This window comes from Amphibalanus amphitrite, unplaced genomic scaffold, assembly GCF_019059575.1.
Source record: "Amphibalanus amphitrite isolate SeventyFive unplaced genomic scaffold, NRLGWU_Aamphi_draft 001084F_arrow, whole genome shotgun sequence".
Classification (NCBI taxonomy): domain Eukaryota; kingdom Metazoa; phylum Arthropoda; class Thecostraca; order Balanomorpha; family Balanidae; genus Amphibalanus; species Amphibalanus amphitrite.
This window is the reverse complement of record NW_024882578.1, coordinates 16656-41346: the sequence shown is the minus strand read 5'-3', so window position 1 is coordinate 41346 and position 24691 is coordinate 16656. Positions and strand designations below refer to the sequence as shown.

The window sequence follows — 24691 nt, the reverse complement described above, 5'->3', positions numbered from 1 at the left end:
GCCATGGGCCTTGTGAGCTTTTGACACCCTGATTTCGGCCTTTTTTGCCAGTCTTACCTCCCACCTATCATGGAACATGTTGTTCGACGATGTACAGGGGTCAAGGTCAGGGTCAAGGTCAACCTAGGTCATCTAAGATAATTGCGTTTTAGGCAAGCTGAATTTACTTTTTGTGAAGTTTTTTGACTGCATTTTTGGTAAAAGCTTCTCAGGTCATGATTTCATGTGATATGGACCCAAAAACAATCGGTGCACACATCAGTATACACACAGACACACACAGACATACAAACACATATAATTGACCTTGACCTAACTTGACCTGAAATGACCTCAGCAGCAAAATTCTGGTCGGATAGTGTGACAAAGAGGTTCTAGCTGGCTTGGCACCAGAAAACAGCATCGTCATCGGTATTTGATAAGCAGCGCACTTGATATCCAACGGTGACCCAAAACAGCAACATTTTTTAGTTTGACCTGACCTGGAAGGTCAATGACTGACCTGAGAAGGTAAAACTGGGTATCATTGGATTCGTCTCTTCCCAAAGAATCTTTTTGGTCTTTACTGCTAAGCTCTATCTCCAACAGGAACGAAATGGCGCGGGGGGGGGGTGGCAACCCCCCCCCCCCATGTGCGTTCTAGGATGGGAAAATGGCATGTGCGGGCGAGGGTTAAACTAATTCATGTAATCCATGATAAAAAGAAGTGTACCAACATCAACTGTGCAAAAGGGCTCTCTGAGGCCCGTAGGGGCCCTTGAAGGCCACTGTAAGCCTTTAGGGGCCTGTTTGGGAAAATCGGAGATCGATTTGGATCACGTTGCATGCATGCATGTGCATTTACTCTGCTAATGCATCTCCTGACCGTAAGATGCTCGCTCAGTCATCTTACGACCGTCAATTTTGAAGGTTTTCCCGTCCCGCTTCCTTAGAACCGGCTTATTCCGGAGCAGTGGCGGCGCTGACTTTTTGGAAGGGGCCCGGCGTGAGATGGGGGCCCAATCGCCACATCTTGCACACCCTACGAGAATTTGAATCCGCGGTCCCTGCTTTCACCTAATGAGTTACGGATAAGTGAGCATTTGACGAAACCATAGATGACATGAATGGTTTCTACGGGCGAAACATAACCAAAAATATTCCGAATGAATTAGCAAGAAACATTGTTTTACGTATAAACTCCAGAGAAGAAACTTAGGTACAGTGGTCATCGTGGGACAAATACTGATCATTGATAATTGATGGAACGGGTAATAATCGCGAAGAAAGTTGAGGTCATTATCACAGCCAAGCAGGCTCTCGTTACCTACCTAACATGAGTTTTTCCCAAAGGCATCAACCAGTTGTTCTAGGGATCGTTACTGAAAAATGGATAAAAGTTTTGGAGATATCATTGGAATCAAAACACAAGTCACACATTCCTACTTATGGGTGCTCTTCAGAGTGATGTGGTATTCAGAAAAATAGAAACCCTAATACAGGTGGCTAATCACCACTCGCTGAAAATCGCATCAGGAAACAAAACCATTAGGTCGCAGAGACAATTTGGTGAGGTCCCAGCCACAGAGGGGGTAGGGGGAGCGGCAGCGGCAGTCGACCGGCCAGCAGCTGTCGTCCGGCGGGGGTCGTCGAGAACGAACCACCAGCCGCGCGCGTCGACCGCGCCTCGGTAACCATGGAAACCGAGCTGGAGATGCAAAAACAATCCTGCAGCCAGTTGATTCGACTGGCCCTGTCGCAGAAGCCAGTGTATAAAGCCAGTGATATTATCACCAACGACATCTGACGGATCGAGTCCCGGGCATGGGCAATCAATTTGTGACCAAAGCGGATGACAAATCGTCCGTTTTCGGCGGGTATATAACCGGCTGAAATCGGACGGGTGCGGTCGTATAAAGTGACGAGATATGTTCCACGTTGGGCTGAAAGATCAGTCTGAAATGATAGGATTTTTACTCGCAAATGGCTTTATGTGAACTGAATTACTTTCACACAGCGTTTGTAACCCCCAAAGGTAGAGATTGCATAACTGGCATGTGGTTAACCGTATTAACAGACCAAAACGAGTTTCGAAAATATCGTCTTCAGTAGGTCTTTTTCAAAACGATATATTCGAAACGCGTTTTGGTCTGTTAATACGTAAATATAACTGAGGAATTAACTTTATACTACTACTTGTCAGTATGAATCCAAACATTTTGCATGTAGGCATAAAATGAATAAGGTTGCAATGAATGAAGAGCGCGACTATGCGCCAAAGACTGACTTTAGGTATTTACCAATTGAATTATGCTAGGAGAAATACAAGTTTTTGGTGCCCATTAGCAAAGCTTGCGGTCATTAAAATATGCTGCTGAAAATGATCACATATTTCCACTGGAATGCAATAAATATATAGTGGTGAGCCAAGAAGACAGCATTAACAGTATACACCCCAATACATCCTGTCAAGGCAAACGATACTCGATTATATGTGGCATTATCATCAATCAGTACGAAGAGAAGAATAGTTTTCAGTGTTATGAAAGGGAAGATATGAGCCATTAAATGTGTGAAAGGGTGATTTTGTCATTATGAATATATATATATATATATATATATATATATATATATATATATATATATATATATATATATATATATATATATATATATATATATATACATTAAAAAAGGATTAGTAACATGACAGAAATATAAAACTATAAATTGTAAAATGGCTAAATATCGGAAAACGCTTCCACTTAACAGCATTCCCATATTCATAAAAAATGGTAAGATATAAAAGTTTTTATGAGATAAAAGGTGAAAAGATCTAAGATATAAAACATATCAACATTTTTTTCCTTTTTCGATTCACTTATATTCCCTTAAACAGCTCAGAAAACTATTCCCTTGTATCTGAGATTGATGACAGTTATATTTATCTACTTATTTATAAACTATTTAGTCTATACAATATATCGTACAAATACTAGATTTTGTGACTTTCAATGCAACACATTTTCATTGAAATGCAGACCCTGCAACTTACGTTTAACACCATTATATGTATAAGCACATAGCGCAGTCATGGGTTCTTTAGCGGAGGTCTAAATAGCAATTAGCAGCGGATACTTTAATGTAGCAAGACAGTCCACAGAATCCAGACCACACAGATGGGGAGGGAGGGAGGGAGGGGGCGGGGAGGGACGGCACCACGGGGGTTGACGGTCGGTGTTTTCGCGCCGATGGTCTGGGGAGGGTCGTCTTTGGAAGGACTGCAAGGGTGACAAGGTCCGACGGGGGCTTCTCCTCGCATGTTGGCCACATAATAACAATAATGAAATGTGAAATAAGCTAAAAGCTTTAGGGACATACAATAAAACAGCGGAAAATCAGCGTAGATGTTTAGATAGCGTGCATGAGGAAAATCTGCAAACAGCGATTCAAACAAGACGTATAGATCTGATTACGCCTGAGTGTACAAACTCGAGAATCAGAAAGAGATGAAAGGAAGCGACGAAAGGCGATAAGAAAAAATAATGAGGATATATGGTAAAATAGACATGCTAGGGTAAAAAAAAACGCACAAGAGAGAGGACAGGGAGTGACGAGACAGACAGAGAGACCAAAGATCACATCCTAAGGAAGAAAAAAGCAATTCTAAGGAAAAGGAATAGAAATCGATGGAGGTAAAAGTAAGGAACAACGATCAAGAGCAAAGGAACTAGAACGTTGCGGAAATGGTAGAAAGTTGCGACTAAGAAAGCATAGAATACGCAACTGAAACACATTGCTAAAGGCCAAGTGCTGGTGTGATCGCCTGGTGCCCACATTAAGCCAAGCATCAACAGCAATATTGAGTTCAGAAAAAGCGTAGCAATGAATTTCCAACACATTTATGACTTTATACTTGCGAAAGTGGAAAAGTTTATTAAATGTTTGCTTATGACGATGGCGATTCAGTTGACCACTACTCATAGTGAAATAAAGATGCGGTGCCATTTGCGCCATTTTAAGAATATTAGCCAGAATGGACGACATGCTTAACTATACTAAGAATGTGACTAAATGTACCAAGCAAGACCAGTGACTAGAACGGAATCGACCCGTAAGAATTGTGGTGACAATCTATCATAGGTTGGTTATCATGTACGCCCTCATTTCTAAGCAAAAATACATAAAATACATTACGATGCCCAACTTTGATTGAGTAAAAAAAAAGTTCAGGCGAAAGCTATACAGCAAGCTCAATATGGGCATGACTCAAAGGCCTGCGGATACATTGAGTTGCATGACCAAGAAAAGGGGCGCCAAAGTTTGCAACAACGTATTAGGCCAAACAAAAGTCCGTGAGCACCCCATGTGAGTGGGGTTAGAAGTTAAGAACATAAACGCAAGACCATTCGTTTGATCTCCCTGCTATCACAGATAGAAAGGGACTCCGAGCCAGTTTAGTTATTAGCAATCCGAGGCACACGCTGGGCGGTGGAGCCAAATGTCTGGGGAGGCGTGCAGGTGATGGAAGGTCGGGGGAGTTTGAGCTGGCGGAACTGGTGAGCCCCGTCCCTACCCAGTCCACTGCCTGTTCATGCGCCTCAGCACCCTACGGCCATGCACGAGCTAAGCAACACTCGGCCAGAAAGCGAGCAGGCGGGAGGTAGGCCGTGCACCCACTGAGGGACTGAGAGCCGCCGGCCGCGCCTGGCGTCGCGCCGGCGCCGGCAGTGTCGCAGGCCAGGTGGAGGACGAACACAGGTCGGCGCGGCGGCTCGGCTGCGGGCTGCCTAGGGGACTAGTGGCTGCTGCCTAAGGCGCGCCGCGGCGGTCACTGCCTATAGCGCGCGGACTGCTCGGTCGCTGTGGCCAACATGCGGGGACTGCCCCCACCTTTTCTCGGTACTGTCTGCGCGACGAGTCCAAACTCTGAATCAGACTGGTGGCGTGCCCCAGGAACATGGCGTAGCACGTGGCGCCGCTGATCATGGACAGCATGGTAAGCCACATGTCCGTCAGCGACTGCGGCGGGAATCGGCCGTAACCTATACACAGCATGTGCGACATGGCCTTGAACAGGGCCCACGAGTACTGCTCCAGCCAATAGGCGCCCTGCAAGAGAGCAGAGGGAGGCCGGGGTCAGCGGGACGAGGCGCCGGTGTACCTTGTCGCGGTAGTGGCGGCGAGATGAGTCCAGCGACTGGATCAGGTTGGTCGTGTGGCCGATGAAGAGCGCATAGCACGTGGCGCCGCAGATCATGGAGAGCATTGTGATCCACAGGTCGGCCAGCGACTGCGGTGGGAATCGGCCGTAGCCAATGCACAGCATGTGCGACATGGCCTTGAACAGGGCCCACGAGTACTGCTCAAACCAGTCAGATTCCTGGGAAGAGAGCGTGGTTACACAGTCAAACGACAGACGAAATGACTAATGAGCACAGTTTACAGGACGCAAGGCAAAAAAGACGATACATGGTAGAGTGAAATATAGGTAGGTACGCTAGATATGATTGTGATATGTGAGATGTATGAATGCGATTCTAATTTTGTACACTGAACAATATATTATTTTTGTCAGCAGTGACACTGAATGCGTAAAGAGCAGCCTGCAATGCCTGAGTTTTTATACTGTATGATGCATTTTGCGCAACCTTTTGTTTGCGTTTCATCCGCAGAGGCGCGACAGCGATGCTGCGCCGCGCGCCGTGTAGTTGTACTGTTCTGTCGCCAGATGTCTCTGCCATAGTCGCCTGAAGGCAGACTGTACCGCACGACACCAAAGCGCTGCGGTGCAGCATATATCCCCAGCCGCCTCTCCCGAGAATATCTACTCAACCAAACATAACACATCAGACGAACGGCTACTCCCTGTGCGCGGTCGGATCTGTGAATGGTTGACCGACTCCCCGAGTCCCTGGGTCTGTGGGTCGGTACGGCGGAGACCATCATCTGATGACGTCTCCCTCCCCGGACAGTGCTCTCCGCTCTCCCCATCTCTGCCTCTCCGTGCCGGCGCGCGCCCGTTCGATATCGTCCAATGGCATGGCGGTGACATCTTGCCGTGGACAAAATGATATATTAATCTGGTTGGCGGTCGGCCAGGGCGGCCCGCTGCCGTCGCCCCTGGCCGAGACAGTCAGCAGAAGGTGGATCGCTGATGCGCCGGCCGGGCCGCCCCCTCCCCCTCCCCGTACCCCTCTCAGCTCGTCAGCAGTGTGGAGCTGCCGCCGGGCCGGGCGCCCAACGATCAGGGATCGCCCCTCCCCCCCCCCCGCCTCCCCAGCGCCGTGATTCATGATCTGGCCACCACGTGAGATATTGATGTCCGGCGTGCGGCGAAGGCCACGTTGTGTCGGATGGTTGCGACAAGATACGACAGTGCTGGCCTGAATGGCATACAATTAGCGACTTTCTAAGACGCTATGTGCTGTAAGTTAAGTCAGTAAGCAAATAATTAAATACAATACTTACTTTATATGGGTTCGAAATGTTCTGTTGAAACATTAAAAAACAACGCTCACGTTTGTGACAGCGATGAGCTTTTATGCTGACAATTTTTTAATAAAAGCCAGGAATGCTGCATTAACCAGTTTTTCATATCTTCGCTAGAAACAATCAAGGATCATTCACCGCATTCCAAGATCTTCTTGTCCCAAAAAGCAGACGCAAAAACTAAATAAGTTATATCTACCACCTTGCATCCGATCTATTTATCGCATAAAATACAGAGACAAAGTTAACTCGCCTTGTCACATAGTTCGCCGATATGCTTACACACAAATCAAACTTGATTATACACCGAAAGGGACTATGTAAATATTTATGGCAACGGCAAGACATGGTATTGATTTGGGAGTCGCAGTGGCGGCGGTGGGGATCGTTGATCTTCAATTCTCCCCTGTCAGCTATCTGGCCGAGACCGACTTCAGCGAGCACCCAAACACAGTCGCCGGTTTGGCCAGATGGAATCACACAGAACGAATGGGAGCGCGGCCTGTCGGGACGCCTACTGCTCACAAGGTCGGACTGGTGCAGTGCCCGTCGGCACCAGTTAGTACCCCACTGCCGTGTGACTGAGACGAGGGAACCGAGCAGAGGCGACACGAATGTCTTTTGTAGGTATACAGAGGTCTATGATTGGTAGTATAAAAAGTGACGGTATTAGAAAATTACATAGTTGGTGCTAGCTTGATGAAGATAATCAGAGCAAAACAAGCGTTGACGCATGGTGCATACTCACAAATATCATGCTGTGTAGGTACTAACTAGGTATGTCGTAAATATTATTCCGAAATGCAAAATAGCAAGAAACCTGGCTGGTGCACTTATCAACTACATGTTCAACGTTCTATTTCCTTTGATAAAGTAAGCAAATAAAATTATTACAGCAGATAATTACATTGCTTCTGAACACATAGCCCCTACATTCTCTGGTCTGGTTTCCAGTGGGAATGCAAAAACATCCTTTGCCTTTTCAAGTCCAGTTCTTGCATTAAATGGAAAACCAGTAGCCTTTAAAGGTCAAGGCATGCAACTGAAATACTTAAGCAGATTGCTAGGTGATTGACAATTCCTTGTAATCATAATATACTCAATCGACGTTAGACATTCTTGCGGCATTATGGGGCCTGAAACCTGAACAGCTGAGGACAGCTATCAGGTAACGAGTTCCCTTATAAATCTTTTCATTCCTGGGGAGTGCCTAGCTGCTCTTCAGCTAAATTCCCTGGAGACATCGTGACCGAGTTTGAGACACATCTTTTATGTCCCTCAGCCCTCCTGTGTTTCAGTTGATGATACGGATCCTATTTTAATGCCACCTGCTGATCGACCGATGTATATTATTCAAGTCACCGCGAACTTTACACACGTTTGAAATCGGTCCGACACACTGATCTGTGTGCAGATCGATGCCGCCGGAGACAGTGGGGACGGGAGCGGAGGGGGAGGGGAGAGGTGGCCCTGCCCTGGATATAGGGATCGATCGTCCGTGGTTGTCTGTGGTTGCGGCGAGCAACCAACGCCACTCTGATGGACTTTCCATAATAGAATGAGGACAAGCATGGCACTAAAGAGAATGGTAGGATGCTAATCATGTTTCAATTAATAACAAAATAGCTGCAAGGAGCCGAAATCAAGGGGCGATTTACACATGGTCTAATGGATAACATAATTTCAGCACATAAATTGAAGTACCTAAATTGCAAGTCTATTTACGTGAGTAGTGAGTACTTCATGCGTGAAAACTAAAACATTACTCGTATGTAGCGCTTTTAACTTTGACCATCAGAGGCAAAGCTAGAGCGAAAAGCTGGGTACATGAATCCATTTTGTTAGCCTCACCCAATTCCGTATCATTTGTCTTCTGCGTGCGACACGCGTGCAAAAGGCGGCGCCACAGTTCATTAACAAGCGCCATCCGTCAGCCGGGGATGGGCCGATTGCTGCCTGGTCGGCAGCTTTAATCAGGTGTCGGTATCAACTAACGAGCCGACCCGACATCGGACACCGCCGAGCCCGCCGCGCCGTCCGGCCGGCGCTGAGGGGAGAGGGAGGGAGAGAGAGAGAGAGAGAGGGGGAGGGAGGGAGGGAGGGAGGGAGGGAGGGAGGGAGGGAGGGAGGGAGAGAGGGAGAGAGAGAGAGAGAGAGAGAGAGAGAGAGAGAGAGAGAGAGAGAGAGAGATATAGAGAGATAGAGAGAGGGAGGGAGAGAGAGAAGGAGAGAGAGAGGGGGAGAGGGGGGAGAGAGAGAGAGAGAGAGAGAGAGAGAGAGAGAGAGAGAGAGAGAGAGAGAGAGAGAGAGAGAGAGAGAGAGAGAGAGAGAGAGAGAGAGAGAGAGAGAGAGAGAGAGAGAGAGAGAGAGAGAGAGAGAGAGAGAGAGAGAGGAGAATTAGACAGAGGCAGAGGGAGGTTTTCATAGAAAGAAGGGATAACTGCTCGAGAACTCCGAGGGTGAGCCTCACGGGAGGAGGGAGAGCCGGAGGGCTTCCGACGCTGTGTCAGCCATTAATGAATGGAACGCCGCGTCGTTGGTCGGCGATTTCGTCGGTTAGCCGGGGATTCGGTCCGCTCTTGTGCGGCGGCAAAAAGGAGCTCCACGACTTATGGGCGACAGCAATCGGACGGCTATTCTCTTATTTCTATTCTCTCTTTGAAATCTTCGACTTTTAAGGGATCAATTTTGATGTTCTTCACAGAAGTTTAAAATGGATACATGAGGCAGAGTGTAGAATGCGTACAACAAAACTAAACAGACATTCTCAACGAACACTAGTGACACCGGTGATATCCACACGTCGCTCATTGATGAGGACCTGTCGGCGGTCCCGGCGACCCACTGTGGCGATCCGGCTCGTATTGAGCCATGACCGGACCGGCGGCCGACGCCCATGGTTCGACAGACAGCCGCCGACCTGGCACCAGCACGCTGGCAGCCGCCCAAGCCGCCCAAACAGGGAGACGGCCGCGGCTGCAGCGGCGCCCGCCCCCCGCCCCCGCCCCCGCCCCCGCCCGGACCGGCGCAGCCTCTCCAGGCACGCAGCAAGTCCCAGCTTCTGCGCAGGGTCCGGCTCCGGCGCGGCGGCCGACCGATGGACGGATTACATTAGCCGCGTCAAGGAGCCGCTGTCTGGGCGGCGGCAGTCCTTCGACGGTGTCAGAACGGTGGAGGGAGGTCTGAACGTCACGTGCGTCTGGATTTGCGCAGGCCCGCGGTACTGAGCTATATAGATATTGTGTGCAGAGATTGGCGGTCGTTGATGACAGCGGAGACGAGATTTATTATAAATCGATAACTTGCGTGGCTAAACAACGGAGCATCGATGTCTAATGTGCTGTCTCAGAGCGCCAAAGACCGAGCCTGTTGGAATTCTGTAGTGTTGCGATGCAGTCAAAGCTGATTGGTATGTAACTGAAACCATATGCTAAGTGGGAAATGAATAATATTTACGCATCAAAGATAAAACATCGACGGACTAGAATTTGTAAACAGCACAGCTAGCCTAACGAGGTGCCTGACAGCCAACACAAATCCCGCTTCGTCACTCATTTTGTATGTTCAAGGGAATGGAAGTTTATCGTGGGTGATGATGGATGAGCCTTCGTTTAGATAAGAGACGACCACTTGCTATCGCCCCGTGTCGAATTGGGCGCTTACTTCGGCACTGCGGTACTGTGTCGCAAAGAGCTTTCACTCAAAAAGGACGATACTTGAGCTAAATTGCTGATAACGTACGTACCTATGTGTGGTCCTTGACTGGGTCACAGACAAGTTGCTGTATCGGTATTAAGATACAAAGAAACAAAAAGAAACAAACGTATGGCTTTGCAAGTTTCAGCAAAGAAAACTGAAATAGTCCTACCTTTGTGTATCCTACAAAATATTACACATCACTTGACACACAAAACAACCACTCGTAATTTCAAGGTGACACACGGTGACACAAGCAAAAATATGGTCTCTAAAACTCAAAAGTCGAAAGGTCTACCTACGATTTCCTCTACAAAGACCATTGGCTAGCGAGTGATTGTGGTGCAGCTAAGTTTCTGTAATTGGCTATTAACTGTGACAGGGGACTTCTGGCACTGTGTTTTACCTGCAGCTCGTTGATGGCCACCCACGAGTTGGACGGGAAGCCCTGCATCATCGGCACCAGAAACTGCAGGCAGCCCGACCAGTGTCCGATGAGCAGCATCATGGAGATCAAGTTGAAGATGCGCATGAACACTGACGCCATGTTCAGGAACTGCAACGGCACGAGCTGCCGGTCAAGATGTGCGGGTGGGGTCGGGGACGGGGCTGCAGCGACCTGAAGAATGTCACCAGGGGGGTCACGGACAGTGTCATGAATGAATCGGAACTCGGGGGCAGGTTTGTCCATCGCAAAGTGTTCTAGAGAATTCTTCAGCATGACGCTGCACAATAACCGCACAATACCATGTTTACAAGGGTTTATGTGAATAGTTTATGAAGCGCATTTGTTTTTTCCAAATATCTAGTAATTTAGGCAGAGGTTTAAGTGTTTAAAAAATTCATGCAAAGTAACTTCAGCTTGCACTATTATTGAGCAAGTTGCAGTCTTCTGGAGTATCTTAACTAACTCAATACCGCATGACTCGTAGCTGGCAACCCATACTCAAAACTCATACATTCTAACGTCAGTTGAATAATCAGAATCACGTTCGGAGCATACATTTACGCAACCATCAAAGCACACAGTTTTTTTAACCGATTTCTTTCAAAATTTCGGGATCGAAGTGCCATAGAAGCCTGGGGAAAATTGTTTCAACCTCATCCTGCCCAGTGCCCATCCACTTTATGAATAGGGGCTGAAGGGACGAGATTTTACAATTCAATTGTAGTGCCTTTTCTTTAACAGTGGGCAATTGCGCAAAATACAATGATACAATGCTATGTTTTTTTTTTGCTTGCAAGAAAAGCTCAGCACGGCAAAAACTCAGACTCTTGATTGGTAAGGTGTTTGCGTCTTGTGGACGAAATTTCACCAAATAATACTCGAATTCCTAACACTTAAACTAGGAATGATCCTTCAAGACCAGTATTTTCCTATTCAATAGATTGATAATCCAAAACACAACATTGGCATGACACTGTACAAAAAGACGCATGATTTACAGTTTACAAAAACGAGGATGGACAACACGTCTCATTGTATCACATGTTCCCACGAGGCACGGTTACTAACCCTAAGACAAGCTGGGGTACATGCAGATGGCAGGGCTCTACCAATGACGACTCATAAGTAGAATCTTTGTGTATATAACTGTCAGATGGGTAAGAACCATTTTGTAAATCCCCTAATGTGTGAGTATCTGTGAAATTCGACCGGAATGTGGCCCATCATTGCATAGCATTGAGGGTGTCTTTACGAGAAATCTATAGTTTAGCGTAGCTCGCCGATCAAAATGCAACTGGTTTCTAGATTTGCCGGCCTAGGAAAGCACAATTTAGATTTAGTTTGGTTATAAATTAACATTTATTAGTTATAAATAAAAATATTTACTAGCCCTTCTTCACTTATTTGTAAATTCACAGAGATCAAATATCGATTGATTTACATCTGGAAGATAAAGCATATCAGGTATCGAACACATTAGCTGATGAGTAATAGAAGTTTTTTTTTGTAGTTTATTCAGAAACTTTTGAATGGAAGGAATCATATTGACAAAAGCCCGCTAAGCAGAGCTTGTAGCGTTGGTCCTACCCTCTACCCTCCGATCGCGCTGTTCCTGGCCTATGGCAGCATAGTCTGAAGTTTAATGTGCTCACGTAGCCGCGTACGGCCGGTCCCCCCCCCCCCCCCGCTGACCTAACCTGGCTACGGCCTGCCACCAACCGCAACCATACTCGTCAGAAGTCCCATAGACATCGAGTGCCCATTTCGCCCCAAACCCCGGACTCTTGCAACCGGGACTGTGCTCTAAATACACGGAATCCAACGCTCTACCGGCTGAGCTACGGTTGGCTAAATAGCTTGTATAGGCTAAATTTATAGGCTAATTTTTATAGATTATTTTTCATTGGCTAGGATAATCCTTATGAAACTTAGGTACTTTCATATAAGAGTATATAAGTTCTATTTATAATCGTACGCTATGCATCTTTAACTATCTTCTTCTCCTGGCATTAGCGATTGCTACCGTATCACCGACTGCGACGGTAAGTGAAAGACCATATCCTTGGTTTTGGGATGCAGTTTAGTTGCGTGTTACACTGTGCTTGATAGGTGTTAGGTGCGAATTAGTGAAGTGAGTGCGCTGTGATTTCGGTCTATACAAACACGATATTCTAGCATTCCGTGAAATTTCGCCAGGGTTATCGTCAACGTAAGAATATGTGCATCAACTCAATACGAAATGTAACATAACCATGACAAAATAATAAAGAAAAGAAAATATAACTGCAAGCTGGGATAATCAGAGGACCTCCGAGAGGATTTCAACTGGAATTCGGGTGGCGTCCGCCTCTGGTGGTTCAGGGTTTCCGTGATGTCAGTTGGGCTACTCCTTTCCTATAACTAGACGCTGGCAGGGATGGGGCATGCTGGCGCGCGCAGCATGCTAGGGTCGGGTCGGGGCGGGCGGGCCATGCGATCCGCCGGCCAGGACCGCCAGTGACCCGCGGAGGCAGCCACTTAACTACGGCAAGCACCGCCGGCGAGCGGGGCCGGCAGCGCAGCGCCCCAACCCAACGGCTCCTCATCATAACCACTGACAGTGCCGCGTGCAGGTGCTGCAAAAGCCGCCCCACAGTTCCGCACGAAGCATACACCAAAATGGAGCGCTCTATAGGTACGCGGAAATTGAAGCACTGCTGCAGAAAAAAGGATTTAGCATTTATTATGCACACACTCCTCGTCTCTTCATTCATTTCCTGATTCCAGGATAATTCATCTTTTTTCTGATTATATATAATGGAGAAACGTTTAAAGTTATGTGAAACATTTCCAGTAACCTGAAGCTCCTGGAAATCATGATACATCCTTAATAAAAACTTTTAAATCTCTTAACAATTTTGTTCGGTATTTGTTTGAAACCTGGAATACTTGTACTGCAAACAGATGCTATTGTCAATTACGCTTTTCATAAATTCAGCGACGCATATACTCGTAGCCATTAGCAAAATATCGATGCCCTGCACAATACACTGTGTGTATATGCAGTGTTCTTTCCACCACCTAAGTCGGAAAACTAAACTACACTATTTCTACGATTGAACACTGCAAAATAAAGTAAATAAATTCAAGGCCGTGCAGGTTAAAAGACTCATGCAACCAAAGTGGTCTTTTACCTTCACCAACACACCAGATTTCAACTTGGCTTTACTTTTGGGAGCATCTGCCTTGGCGTCTCGTCTTTGACGCGCTTGCTTTTGGTGCTTCTGTAATATCTATAGGTCAAACAATACTTGTGTGAGAAACACTATGATATTATCTTTGGAATCGTTGAAATGTCAATCGCATTGCATAAACAGATGCTCTAAGCCACAAAGGTACATTCATAAACACGCCAAATCAACAACATTATTAATCAATATTCATTGATGCCTTCTTTGAAGAAAATATCGGCACAACTATCACGTTAGAATTATTTATCTTTTATTCAAATCTGTTTGGTTGCCAAGCCAAACAGTATACGCGACATTGGAGCTCATACATTTTGTGGATGTCGTTTGATATATTCACTAAAGACCACGAGGAAAATATCGAAGCGTTGCCAAAATAACAGAAACCTGTGAGGCAGATGCACTGCATAGTGCATACCTAAGCAAGGAGCTAACAAGCAGAAAATCAGCAGCGGCTTTTTTAGGCGAATCGATAACTTTCTTGCATCGTTTGCGTACTCAAGTCGAAGCAAATTAGTTGTCACTATTTTGTGCAGTTTTTTATACCTCTTCTGATTTTTTGACCAAAATGTATACCATTCCTTGCAAGCGTTGGTAGCGTTGTTAAAGAAAAGGAATCCTAAGATGCAAGCAAGTTTATCGGTGATGTCAGGGTCCGTCCTAATTCATTATGTCGAGCGTAAAATCAAGTAGCATTTTCAGGTCAAGTAGCTCAAACGTTTCAGCGTGACATCAGTTGAAATTGATTTCGTTTACCGCAGAAAATGGCAACACATAAAAAGGAATATCAGTTCACCCTATTTTCAACTGCAGATGACTAAACTAAACTGATTTGTTATTTTGCACACTGTGGCGATAGATCTCAGCTTCGTTTCAACTGACAAAAGTGAAAGAGACACACTTTTGCTTTGTTTTTGAGGTCCGATAAACTGGTTGATGATGTTTGACTTTACCCGTAAGGTAGCTGGGTTTTCGAAAGTAAATGACTGGACAACTATGCATAAGTGACATCCGCGCTAAGTGAAAATGTTCCAACGCATGCCCAAACCATTTCGCCAGCTCATTTTGCGACACTCGGCAAGCATCTGCCAATAGCAATAACTGCAGCGTTTCTTCGCTCTTTGTTTCTTTCGTCGCCAAAAAAATCTGAGGTTGGTAACAATTCCCTCTATGGACAAAATGTAGGCTGCCGAGCCCTCCAGCGCCTTGCTAGCATGCTCATGCATTAAAGAAGATTGCCGGGGCATAAAGAAAGAGACCGGAGTTAATGACCCGATTTACACGATGTTAATATGCTCGTTACGTCACCTGAATAATCCCGGGTTTTGGAATACGGTGCAAAGCCGTCACATAAGGCCCTTGCTTAAACGGACACCTTACAATAAAGGAAGATAATAACACTAGCATCACGCAAACGCTTCCCACTCTAGAGCACAACTTCTGATTTTCTGATTTCCGTTAGAAAGGAGAGGCTGCAAATGAACTGAACTGGAAATCATATTTTAATTAACCCAAATGACTGAATATACGTGATGTGTAGAACTCAAGTTAAAGAAGCCAAGCAGGAGATATTTAGTGTACACAGGAGACATACACAAAAACTACCGAGGGGACACACAACCCATTGACCCACGTCTACATATCTGCGTTTCTAATCCGAAATCATTGCTCGCCAGTACGGCGCAATATCTATTGATCTACAGGACCTGACAGAAACCTGCCCATTTCTTCTGCGCGACGCGCGGGTGCCCTCAACCCATTTACCCCACCGAGGAGGACGCCGGTCGGGGAAGTGGTAACACTCACATACACTTCCTCCCACTGGCTAACGTAGCGGACGAGTCGCGACAGTCGCAGCAGCCGCACCAGACTGAGCAGCTTGGCCAGCCGGAGGATCCGCAGCGCGCGGCCGGCGTGCAGAATCTGGAAGCTTTCCGTGAAGTCCTGAAACGACGTGAACTGACGCCAGGTTAGTGGCCCTCTGACACCTGACCAGCGGCTGGGGGAGGGTGTCGCGGACGGCGGAGTGTCGCGTGGTGAACTAGAGGTCAAGTGATAGGCTCAGTATTGCAATGTACTGTGATGTCCGTTTGCAGGACCATACTGCTGTGACGTTATGCACGATTTATTGTGGTTTTGGCGCACCAAAGCATAATCACCCTGCGGTCACACTTTTATGAGTTGGCTATAGATGATGGGCATAAAATGTGTCATTTGTACCGCAGCTTTATATATTTCTTACGTCCTGCTTTTTTACTGAAACAGCAATAAGAATGTTACATTTAGTGGTATATGTGTGACCAATTTTACGCGTCAATCGATAGTTTTGAAGCAATTTTGATCTGTTATCCCAACAAACTTTTATGTTCTACATTCTTTTCATGACTTTCACTGAAAATGAATGTGTCTGTTCCGTCGGATGCTGTGATATAAAATGAGAACAATCGATGGTTTTTGACACAAATTATTATCAAGAATAATTGATCAGAAAGCGGAATAAGCTGAGTCATGGTAGCCTTGAGATCTTGCATGGGGATGGGGTATAGTTGCATGCCATTATGTCATAACAACATTCACAAACAGTGCTGTGCATAATGCCAAATTTCGAAAAAAATATAATTGCATTTGGAATGGGACTACATAATTCGAGACGAAAAGTAATACAATCGGCTCAGCAAAAGTCTTTGGACTTCAATAGAAAAAAATATGATATGCAGGTTTAGGAAAATATTGGTGGCGATATTTTTGGGACGTGCATTAAAAGTGGTTTATTGTAATTTCCATTTTGACTGTTGCATAGAAAATAGATACTTTACGACACGATACGATACTTTAAGATACCTATGTCCATGATATTTATGTTTTGATCCTTGTAAGATAACCACTGGCAAACCATGATTCCTGAAATAACTGCTGTTATTTTGTCTGTTCGGGCTTGTCAGAGCTGCATGAGAGTTTTGGAGTGATGTAAAGCTGTTTCCAGGTTCTTTTTTGTGAGCCAGCAATTTATAAATTTAAGCCACGGTGAGTATAGACAAATTCTAGGAGGGGCTCGAAACTTGTCATACACGAACCCTTTGCATGCTAAGCATGGTGTTCTGAGCATGGTTCCATATCAAAATAAGGCAACAACTATGCAAAAATTAACTGAGTTTGAACGTTCGCATTGTTTTATGTACTGCTCAAGCAAGAGCGTAGCCTGCACAGCGATTGAGAGTGATGAATCATCGTAAATTCTTCAAGCCATCATGCAAGTCATCAATGGCATGAAAACTGTCCTTAAATGCAACACACGGTGACCCAAGTTGGGGTGGCTCAGATCCCCTTGAAGGAAGTTGAGCCAGCCCAGCACAGTTGGACACTATGCACCCTGCCTAATCTAGGCACAAACTGACACAATGCCACTCTCACACGGCTAGAGCATATCAAACGCCCGTACCTACATAATAACGAAATTGGCACCAAAAGATCATGTTGGACATACTCTGGAACTGGATGAAAACTAATGCAAACGATGTGAGCACGACATCTAGCTAGACTCTATTGTGGAACACACAAAGCGTTGCGATGCCGTGATCCTACCTTCGTACTCGCCGGTAGTGTCAGCAGTACATATAGCACAGTTCTCGAGCTGATTTTTTAACACATGCAGCCGGCATGCAGCAGCGAGCACAGGAAGCATGCGAGCGGACGCGGCGTGGAGGCATTCCCGGGAAGAGGGAGGGGACGCGGCGCGGACTCGACCTCTGTCGTCGCCCACTCTCGACACAGACCTGGTCGGCTTCGCCATCAGCGGCACGGTTCTTGTAGATCTAGGGAACAATAGAACAGAGACGTTTGTGACGGGGCGCGACTGGCCGACTCTCCTCTCCTCTCTTCTCATCTCTCCATCTACCTCTCTCCTCTGTCCGCCGGGCTTTGAGTCTGGGGTCTGGCCAGTGGCAGACACCGGCCGCGGGGTCGGTGCGGCGCTATATCTCACCGGCCGCCGGCAGAGAGACGCCGGCACGTCTTTAGATCGATGGGACAGGCGGAGGGAATGGCTCAAGTTATTCAACTAACGACCCTACTGGCGAGGGATGCCAAAGGAGTTCAATGGTGGACTACGCGGCACGTTTGGTTGTGAATGGGAGAGGAGGTGGAGCCGACGAACATTTGCAGCGCTACATATATGAGCCACTTAGATGCATGTGAAAATCAAGCTAACAAGGTGAAACATTTAAGACGGATGATCACAGCTAAGTTGCGCTGGTGCGCAACAGTGAACAAAATAAAGCCAGCAGAGCACATTCGTTGTCTAGGTCATAGCCATAGGCCATTGTAAGGGTTCCTCTTACGGATCAGTTACCATTTCTGCTCTACGGAAGGGTACAGCAAACTACACAACCGGGCAATGCCGATACATAAATCATCTAGTTGATGGAGTATCAGCGGGCGCTCACAAGCGTGAGATTCCTGTAAATTTGACTCGAAGCCTCGGCATGAGAAGCATACACTTTCGCCCAGCAGCTTCCGTCATATCAGTAACCCTTCACCGCGCGAATATTACTGGGACCGGCACAGTAATATCATTATCAGGCCTAACGGTGTCACAGCGTGTTCATTATCATCACAACTGGCCAGAGAGCGGGGCCGAGCAGCCATCGGTCACTGGCGCCTGCACCGGCGCGGCGAGGGACCGGCCCGGTCCGACTTCTCTGTGCAGGGCGGGCAGAGGCGCTGTGCCGTGTAGACGCTCCCAGCACCAGCACGCTGTGGTGCTGTGAGTCTGTGCGCGTGTCGCCAGACCAATTAAAGCGTTTGTTTCCCCAATAGAGCATATTCGTTGTCTCTGTTTTAGGCCATAGTAAGGATTCCTCTCACGGCGGTAGAGTCGATCGACGTTATTCAAGATACAACGCAGAGAGGCCCGGTTCCAGCCACATCAAAGAGCATCTCCAAGTGTGAAGCTGTACCGCGTCGCACATCGAATGAACGTGAGATTCGTCTGCAACTGAAAGGTGGTTTGAACGTTGTTGTAACTACAGATTTTGTGTCTTCGCACAGATCACCGCGACTAAAACCACCTGCGCATGATGTAAGTACAGAGCCTTCGCAACAAAAACATTTAATTCTTTGAACATTTACCATGTCCACAGATGGAAGCCGTGGTCCCGTTTCACAGGTATGTACAATAGACTTGTGACTATAATTAGTAAACTATTCGCCTCCCATATGCTCGTTGCCCGATAATCTCTGCTGTTAGCGCTCGATCTGCCGCTCTTCCCCGCGTCTCCCGGGGCCAGAGATCTCCGTATCCGGTGGCGTGCTGCGCGCCGGCCGTCTCCCCCCCCCCTCTGATCGTGTCGCCCGGACACGGGTGGCTGTGCGCGTGCCCCGCGCCCGTGGCCGTAATCGAATGGCTGACCGGGATGGAGGCGGCCTCATCAATCTGGCCGGCCGGCCGGCCTGCGGGGTCAACAAATCAGAGGCGGCGCCGCGCGCGCCACGCCGAGCCCTCCGCCGCCGGTCGGCGACACGGCACCACACCGACTGCGACACCCGAACAGGAAACCAATCGGGCCGCCGGTCGACCAGATAAATTTGGAGCAGTCGTGCGTGGACCTCAGTATGCGTTGGAACCACGAAAACTAAACACGTGAGATAGATATATAAAGAAATTGTTCATTGACTTGCCTAGAAATATTTCAGAAAGTCGCAGCAGCCAATGCCTTGGAGCCAGCTTGGTACAAGTTATGGTTCCGCGTGAGGTATCGAGCACAGGAATAACTTTTCGAAATCCTGAGGAACAGTTTTTCTTAAAAATAAATATGCAATAAAAGAGTTCTTAAAATTTGAAAACTCGGTTGGGATTGAGGAAAATGGTCTTGTTTACTTAACCTATTAGGCTTATAACGCAAGGAACTTTCATAAAAGTAGTCAAGATCTGTTAAAGATGTTCTCATTTATAACACTCCAATTGGACTTTAACCCTAGAACGCCTAGGGGGGGGGGGTTATATCAACCCCCCCTGAGGTTTTTTCGAAGTGCACGCTAAACGGCTTGTCGTAGCGGGCTGAAATTTTCAATACCCTCTGGGGCAACCTTTGCGCATCTTTTGCCGAAAAAAAATTGATCGGGTCATGTCAGGTCACGGAGTTATGACGTCATAAGAGGTACAGCCTCCGGCCGACAGTTACCAAACGTGTGCGCCGAATCCCTAGGCTTTCTGCCGGTGATACCCACATTGTTTGATGGATCATGATGAAACTTCCCATGCATGTTGGGGCAAGCATTGGCTATCGTGTGGTGCAAGAAAATTGACCGGGTCAGGTCAGGTCACGGAATTATGACGTCATAAGAGGAACAGCGTCCGGTACTATTTTTGAAAAGCGCCCGAACCACTATTTTGCTAATTCTTGTCACCTCAATGGGAATATGCAGCAATATTAGCTTCTATAAGGAGCAAATGGACCTTCCAAATCCAAAAATACAATCAGATTTCAAAAATTTAAATTTTGATTTTTCGAATTTCTGCCGCCGACTGTGACCTTGCCGACTTCCGGCTTCCCAACGCGCCATTTTTAGAGCTAGGGAAACGAAATACATACCAAACGATAGAGAATTGATCAAGGAACACGATAGCGAAGGTTTCATTCGATATCTCCCACCGTTTTGCCGCAATCGCCGCGGAAAGTTGAAAAAAGTCTATTTTTCCGAAAATTTGACCTTTGACCGGTCAAAAGTAGGTCAAATGTTGACCTAGGACCAAAAAATATACCACCAATCGCGAGATCTCGTTGAGAGCAATCCGTTGGTTTTTTCCGCTAAGCTCTACGATCTTCCGTTTCGAAACGCCAGGGGGGGGGGTCGTAACAACCCCCCCCCCCTGGTCGTTCGTGTTATGAGAAATGGCCTGGTCGTGCGAGGGTTAAGATGTATGTATAAGGCAAAACACTGAAAACTTTTTTACCATTTCCTGAAGGGTAAACCCGTCATAGCATGGTAGCTTGACACACAGACGTTTTTTACCACCTTCCAGATGGTAAATTTTACTCTTTCATGAAGAGTAAACTCGCCAGGGAGGGGTAACATGACACACAGACGTTTTTTACCATCTTCTGAATGGTAAACTCTTTTGATTTACTCTTGTCTAGAGTGTAACATTTTTTGGGTTACACTCTTTGAAAGGGTAAATCTTTAACGGAACCCTTTTTTAGGGAGTAACGCATCATCTACTCTGTGCTTTACCCTCCTACAGAGAGTATATTCTTATGGCCTACCCTTTGTCTCATGGTAATGTTTACTCTTTCCTTTAGTGTAAACCCCCCAGAGGATGGTAACAGACCCACAGACGCTTCCTTCAGAAGCTTCGCGAAGCTTCTGTTAACCGGAGCTCACCAACTAAAAAAAAAAAATGCTTCAAGAGCAACAATGTAGGTATATTTGGCTTCCGTACAAACAATACGAGGGGCACACCAACCATGAACATTGTGAGACTCTTCACTTATTCATACAAATTTATACAAAGCGTTCAGCAATGCACAAGCGGTAAATAAACACCACGATACAACTTGAATGCAATTTGAATATGAATACAAGACATTCAGCGCCCTCATATTGGATTAGGCAGAGTGCACAATATTTGAAGTGAGCGACGGCGTTCCTGGGTGGTCGCCCGTCTGCGTGAGATAATGAGACTGGATCACTACAGTGCAAGGCTTTTTCAAAGTCACCAACAAAATGCATTAACTTGTAGCATCACAACAAAATTAATGTACGTACTCACAACACTAGGCCACGTGGCCGTGCACGGGGTCCTGTTAACCAGGTCAAATTAGCACCACTCAACGGCACGCAATGCTCTAGCACATCGGTACTTACAATAAAATGTCCACAGAGGCTCTATAGGCGATGAACAACACACAAGCACAATCACCAACGGCCACGCCGCGCGGCACCGACACTGCTCACATCCGCTCTCGGAGACCAACGGCCGAAAACTGACAGATGCGCGCGGCCTTCAAACCGCAAACGGCCGATCTCGTTTCTGATTGGCTGATTGTTTCCATTTCAAATATCATCTTCACGAGGGTAAACAAATCCACGCATGAAACGACTATCTGTACCCGAGTCACGATACCCAGGAGGAAAGAGTTTCCGTGATGTTCTGGATCGCGAGAGTGATATTGATATTTACATGGTAATAATACTCTTCGCTGGCGAATAAGTTCATATTAACCACGTACCGTTACTATGCACATAATGGTAGCAGCGAGTTACCCTTTCAATATACTATTATCTTGCGGGTTTGATGAAAATGAACTCTCCAGGAGGTAGTAAAAAAGTTTTGAGTGAATAGCCACGCAGTGCGTTTATCGATTTGCCAAAATATTCTAGCATGCCTCATGAGCTCAAGCTTAGAGAGCAAATGTGGACACTATTTGCATAAAAAGACGCATGTTATGATGTTATAAGTGAAAAATTTCGCATCATTAAAGAAAAGATTTTCTCCTTCGTAGCGACGACCTGTCGTTTAATGGATTAGTTTAGTCTTACTGAAAGTGAGCTACAAATTATGACAAGTCCATCGGTTCATCATGCAACGTTAGATATTATGGGACACTACGAAAAAGGAAAGCGCTTTCATAAGATCATATGACAATGCCATCTAAGGAGCTCAACTTACTTGATTTACGATGAGAAAAATATAGTCGAGTGGTATGGAAGATATGAGGTCGAGGAAGAACCACGTACGCAGATAATGTCTTGCTATCAAGATGGGATCCAAAATCACTTGCTCTGAATTGTCTTGATGCATTATCCCTGTGAAAATGCGCATAGTCTCAATAAAAATATACATTTAGCTATTTACTTCAAAAGAAAGAAAAGAGAAGAAAAAAACATTAAACAAAAATGGATGACACTAGCACTAGCTTATGAGTTGCATGATGGCTGCTTTTTATTCGGCACAAATAAACTTGCTTATTCACAATTTTCCAATGTTTTGAAGCACTTAATAGAGTGTAATTCTAATGAGACAGAAAGGTTGTTTTTATTCCTCTCATTGACCCTAGTGATCACGGAGGCTATAAACCTGAACTGACTTGCCACAGATACAACAAATTCGACATATGATTTGTTGCATGCATAGTTAATCTCTTATAAATCACTGAAGGCTTCAAAGCAAACAAATGCCAAAAGTGTGAAATCAATCGCTCAGTCGCATTTAGACTAACATAGTTCTCATATTTGTACAAGCTGCATTTACGCCTTTTGCTCGTCTCCATAGCTGAACACAAAGCAATGCTTCTTGGCTATTTATAAGATAAATGACCAGTGTAACAACTCATTGACACTCACCTGTTCTAAAGTTTACAATGATATCGATGAGAAAGATGGTGTCCGACAAACAGTTGAACGCTATCCATCGTGAGCTCAATTCGTCGTTGAAGAAGGAGATCGCAACGGGCAATATAATCAGGTTTGCCACCAGGAGTAATAACATACACAGGTCCCAGTAAAACCTGAAACGAGAGGAAACGTGTTACAGGCACGTGAATGTAACTTAGCGACGAACAAATGCAGGTAGACCTGGTTGTTTGTTGACTGAATTCGTAGGCTCTTTCAATATATCATTTCATTATTGAAATTACCCTTTCTGCCTCTACAAGTTAGATAGCCAACTCAAGAGATGCGTAGGGAGCTCTTTGGCGGCTTCTTAGTTCTAAATGGCCGTAGATCATTTCAGATAAGAGATGGTTACGAGGCCATTCCCTGAAGGGTAACAGCTTGCTGAAGTCTCGGCTGGTTTAATGAAGACCATTATTTTTCTCACTGCGTCGTGATAGGAGAGAATGATTAGCAGAGATGAGGAAAGCAGTACGTGCTAAAGATTTACTGTCACTGCTCAATCTGCCTCACTTTTACAACTAAGACGGTAGATAATTTCACCCTACTACCAATGCATCTTTTTAAGGAGTTATATGAAGCTTCACTCCCTCCAAAATATCCCTGACCTCGACAATATCCCTTCGGCAAACTTGTGAGAAGCAACGCATTTTTGGATGTGCTGTTGCCATCTGCAAGTGCAGCATCGTCAGGTGATAGATGTGCCAACAAACTGGACATTTTTGGTGCCTGAGTCTAAATGTACTTACATACATCAAATGGGACAATGGTTCAAGAAGTGAACGAATGCTGCGTGAAGTGTAGTCTTTGCTTACATTTGGCTATGTTGAAGCACGATAATAAAGGTGCATATTTGAGGTTTACAGCACGCGTTTACGAATGTACATATTTGACTGCTCGCCATTTCAGACGCACCTGCGATATTTACCGTTTCCACTGCATGTCAATTATCATGACATGCGTGATACTCCCGTCTATTCCAACAGCCCCACTGACACACCCTGACATACTCTGACACACCTTGACACACTCTGACACATTCCGATTCATTGTGACACACCCTGGCACACTGTGACACACTGTGACACATCCTGACACACTGTGACACATCCTGTCACACTGTGACATGCCCTGACGCACTCTGATACACTGTGACACACCCTGACACACCCTGGCACAATGTGACACGCCCTGACGCACTCTGACACACTGTGACACACTGTGACACATTCTGATACACTATGACACATTCCGACACACCCGGACACACCATGTGACCGATCGAACGCCATCACACGCCACCACCTCGAGCGCTAGTACCCGATTGATTGCCGTTTTGTCGTTAATGCTGGCAGCAGCTCGCCAGTCGCTCGCGGATTCTTAGAACTTTGGCCCCAGATCCTTGGGTCATGAGAGAATGGCTTCCGGGACTTCAGTAATAATAGTGCAGTACAGTGTT

At 46.2% G+C, this 24691-nt stretch overlaps 1 protein-coding gene across 8 annotated transcripts in view; it reads right to left on the bottom strand.

Annotated features, from left to right (window-relative positions):
* LOC122369919 (potassium/sodium hyperpolarization-activated cyclic nucleotide-gated channel 2-like) overlaps nt 1-24691 on the bottom strand; it is a 55801-nt gene that overhangs the window by 20987 nt on the left and 10123 nt on the right. The window contains exons 2-8 of one of the 8 annotated variants that reach the window (XM_043345081.1): nt 23185-23348; nt 22511-22647; nt 17616-17654; nt 15649-15786; nt 13789-13887; nt 10574-10723; nt 5144-5362 (exon numbers count right to left, since the gene is read on the bottom strand). In XM_043345081.1, coding sequence (XP_043201016.1) covers nt 5144-5362; nt 10574-10723; nt 13789-13887; nt 15649-15786; nt 17616-17654; nt 22511-22647; nt 23185-23348 — 946 coding nt within the window. Of the gene's footprint in view, nt 1-4872; nt 5092-5143; nt 5363-10573; nt 10724-13788; nt 13888-15648; nt 15802-17615; nt 17655-22510; nt 22648-23184; nt 23349-24691 lie in introns of all 8 variants that reach the window. The other 7 variants (XM_043345075.1, XM_043345077.1, XM_043345078.1 and 4 more) reach the window with 7 other exon arrangements.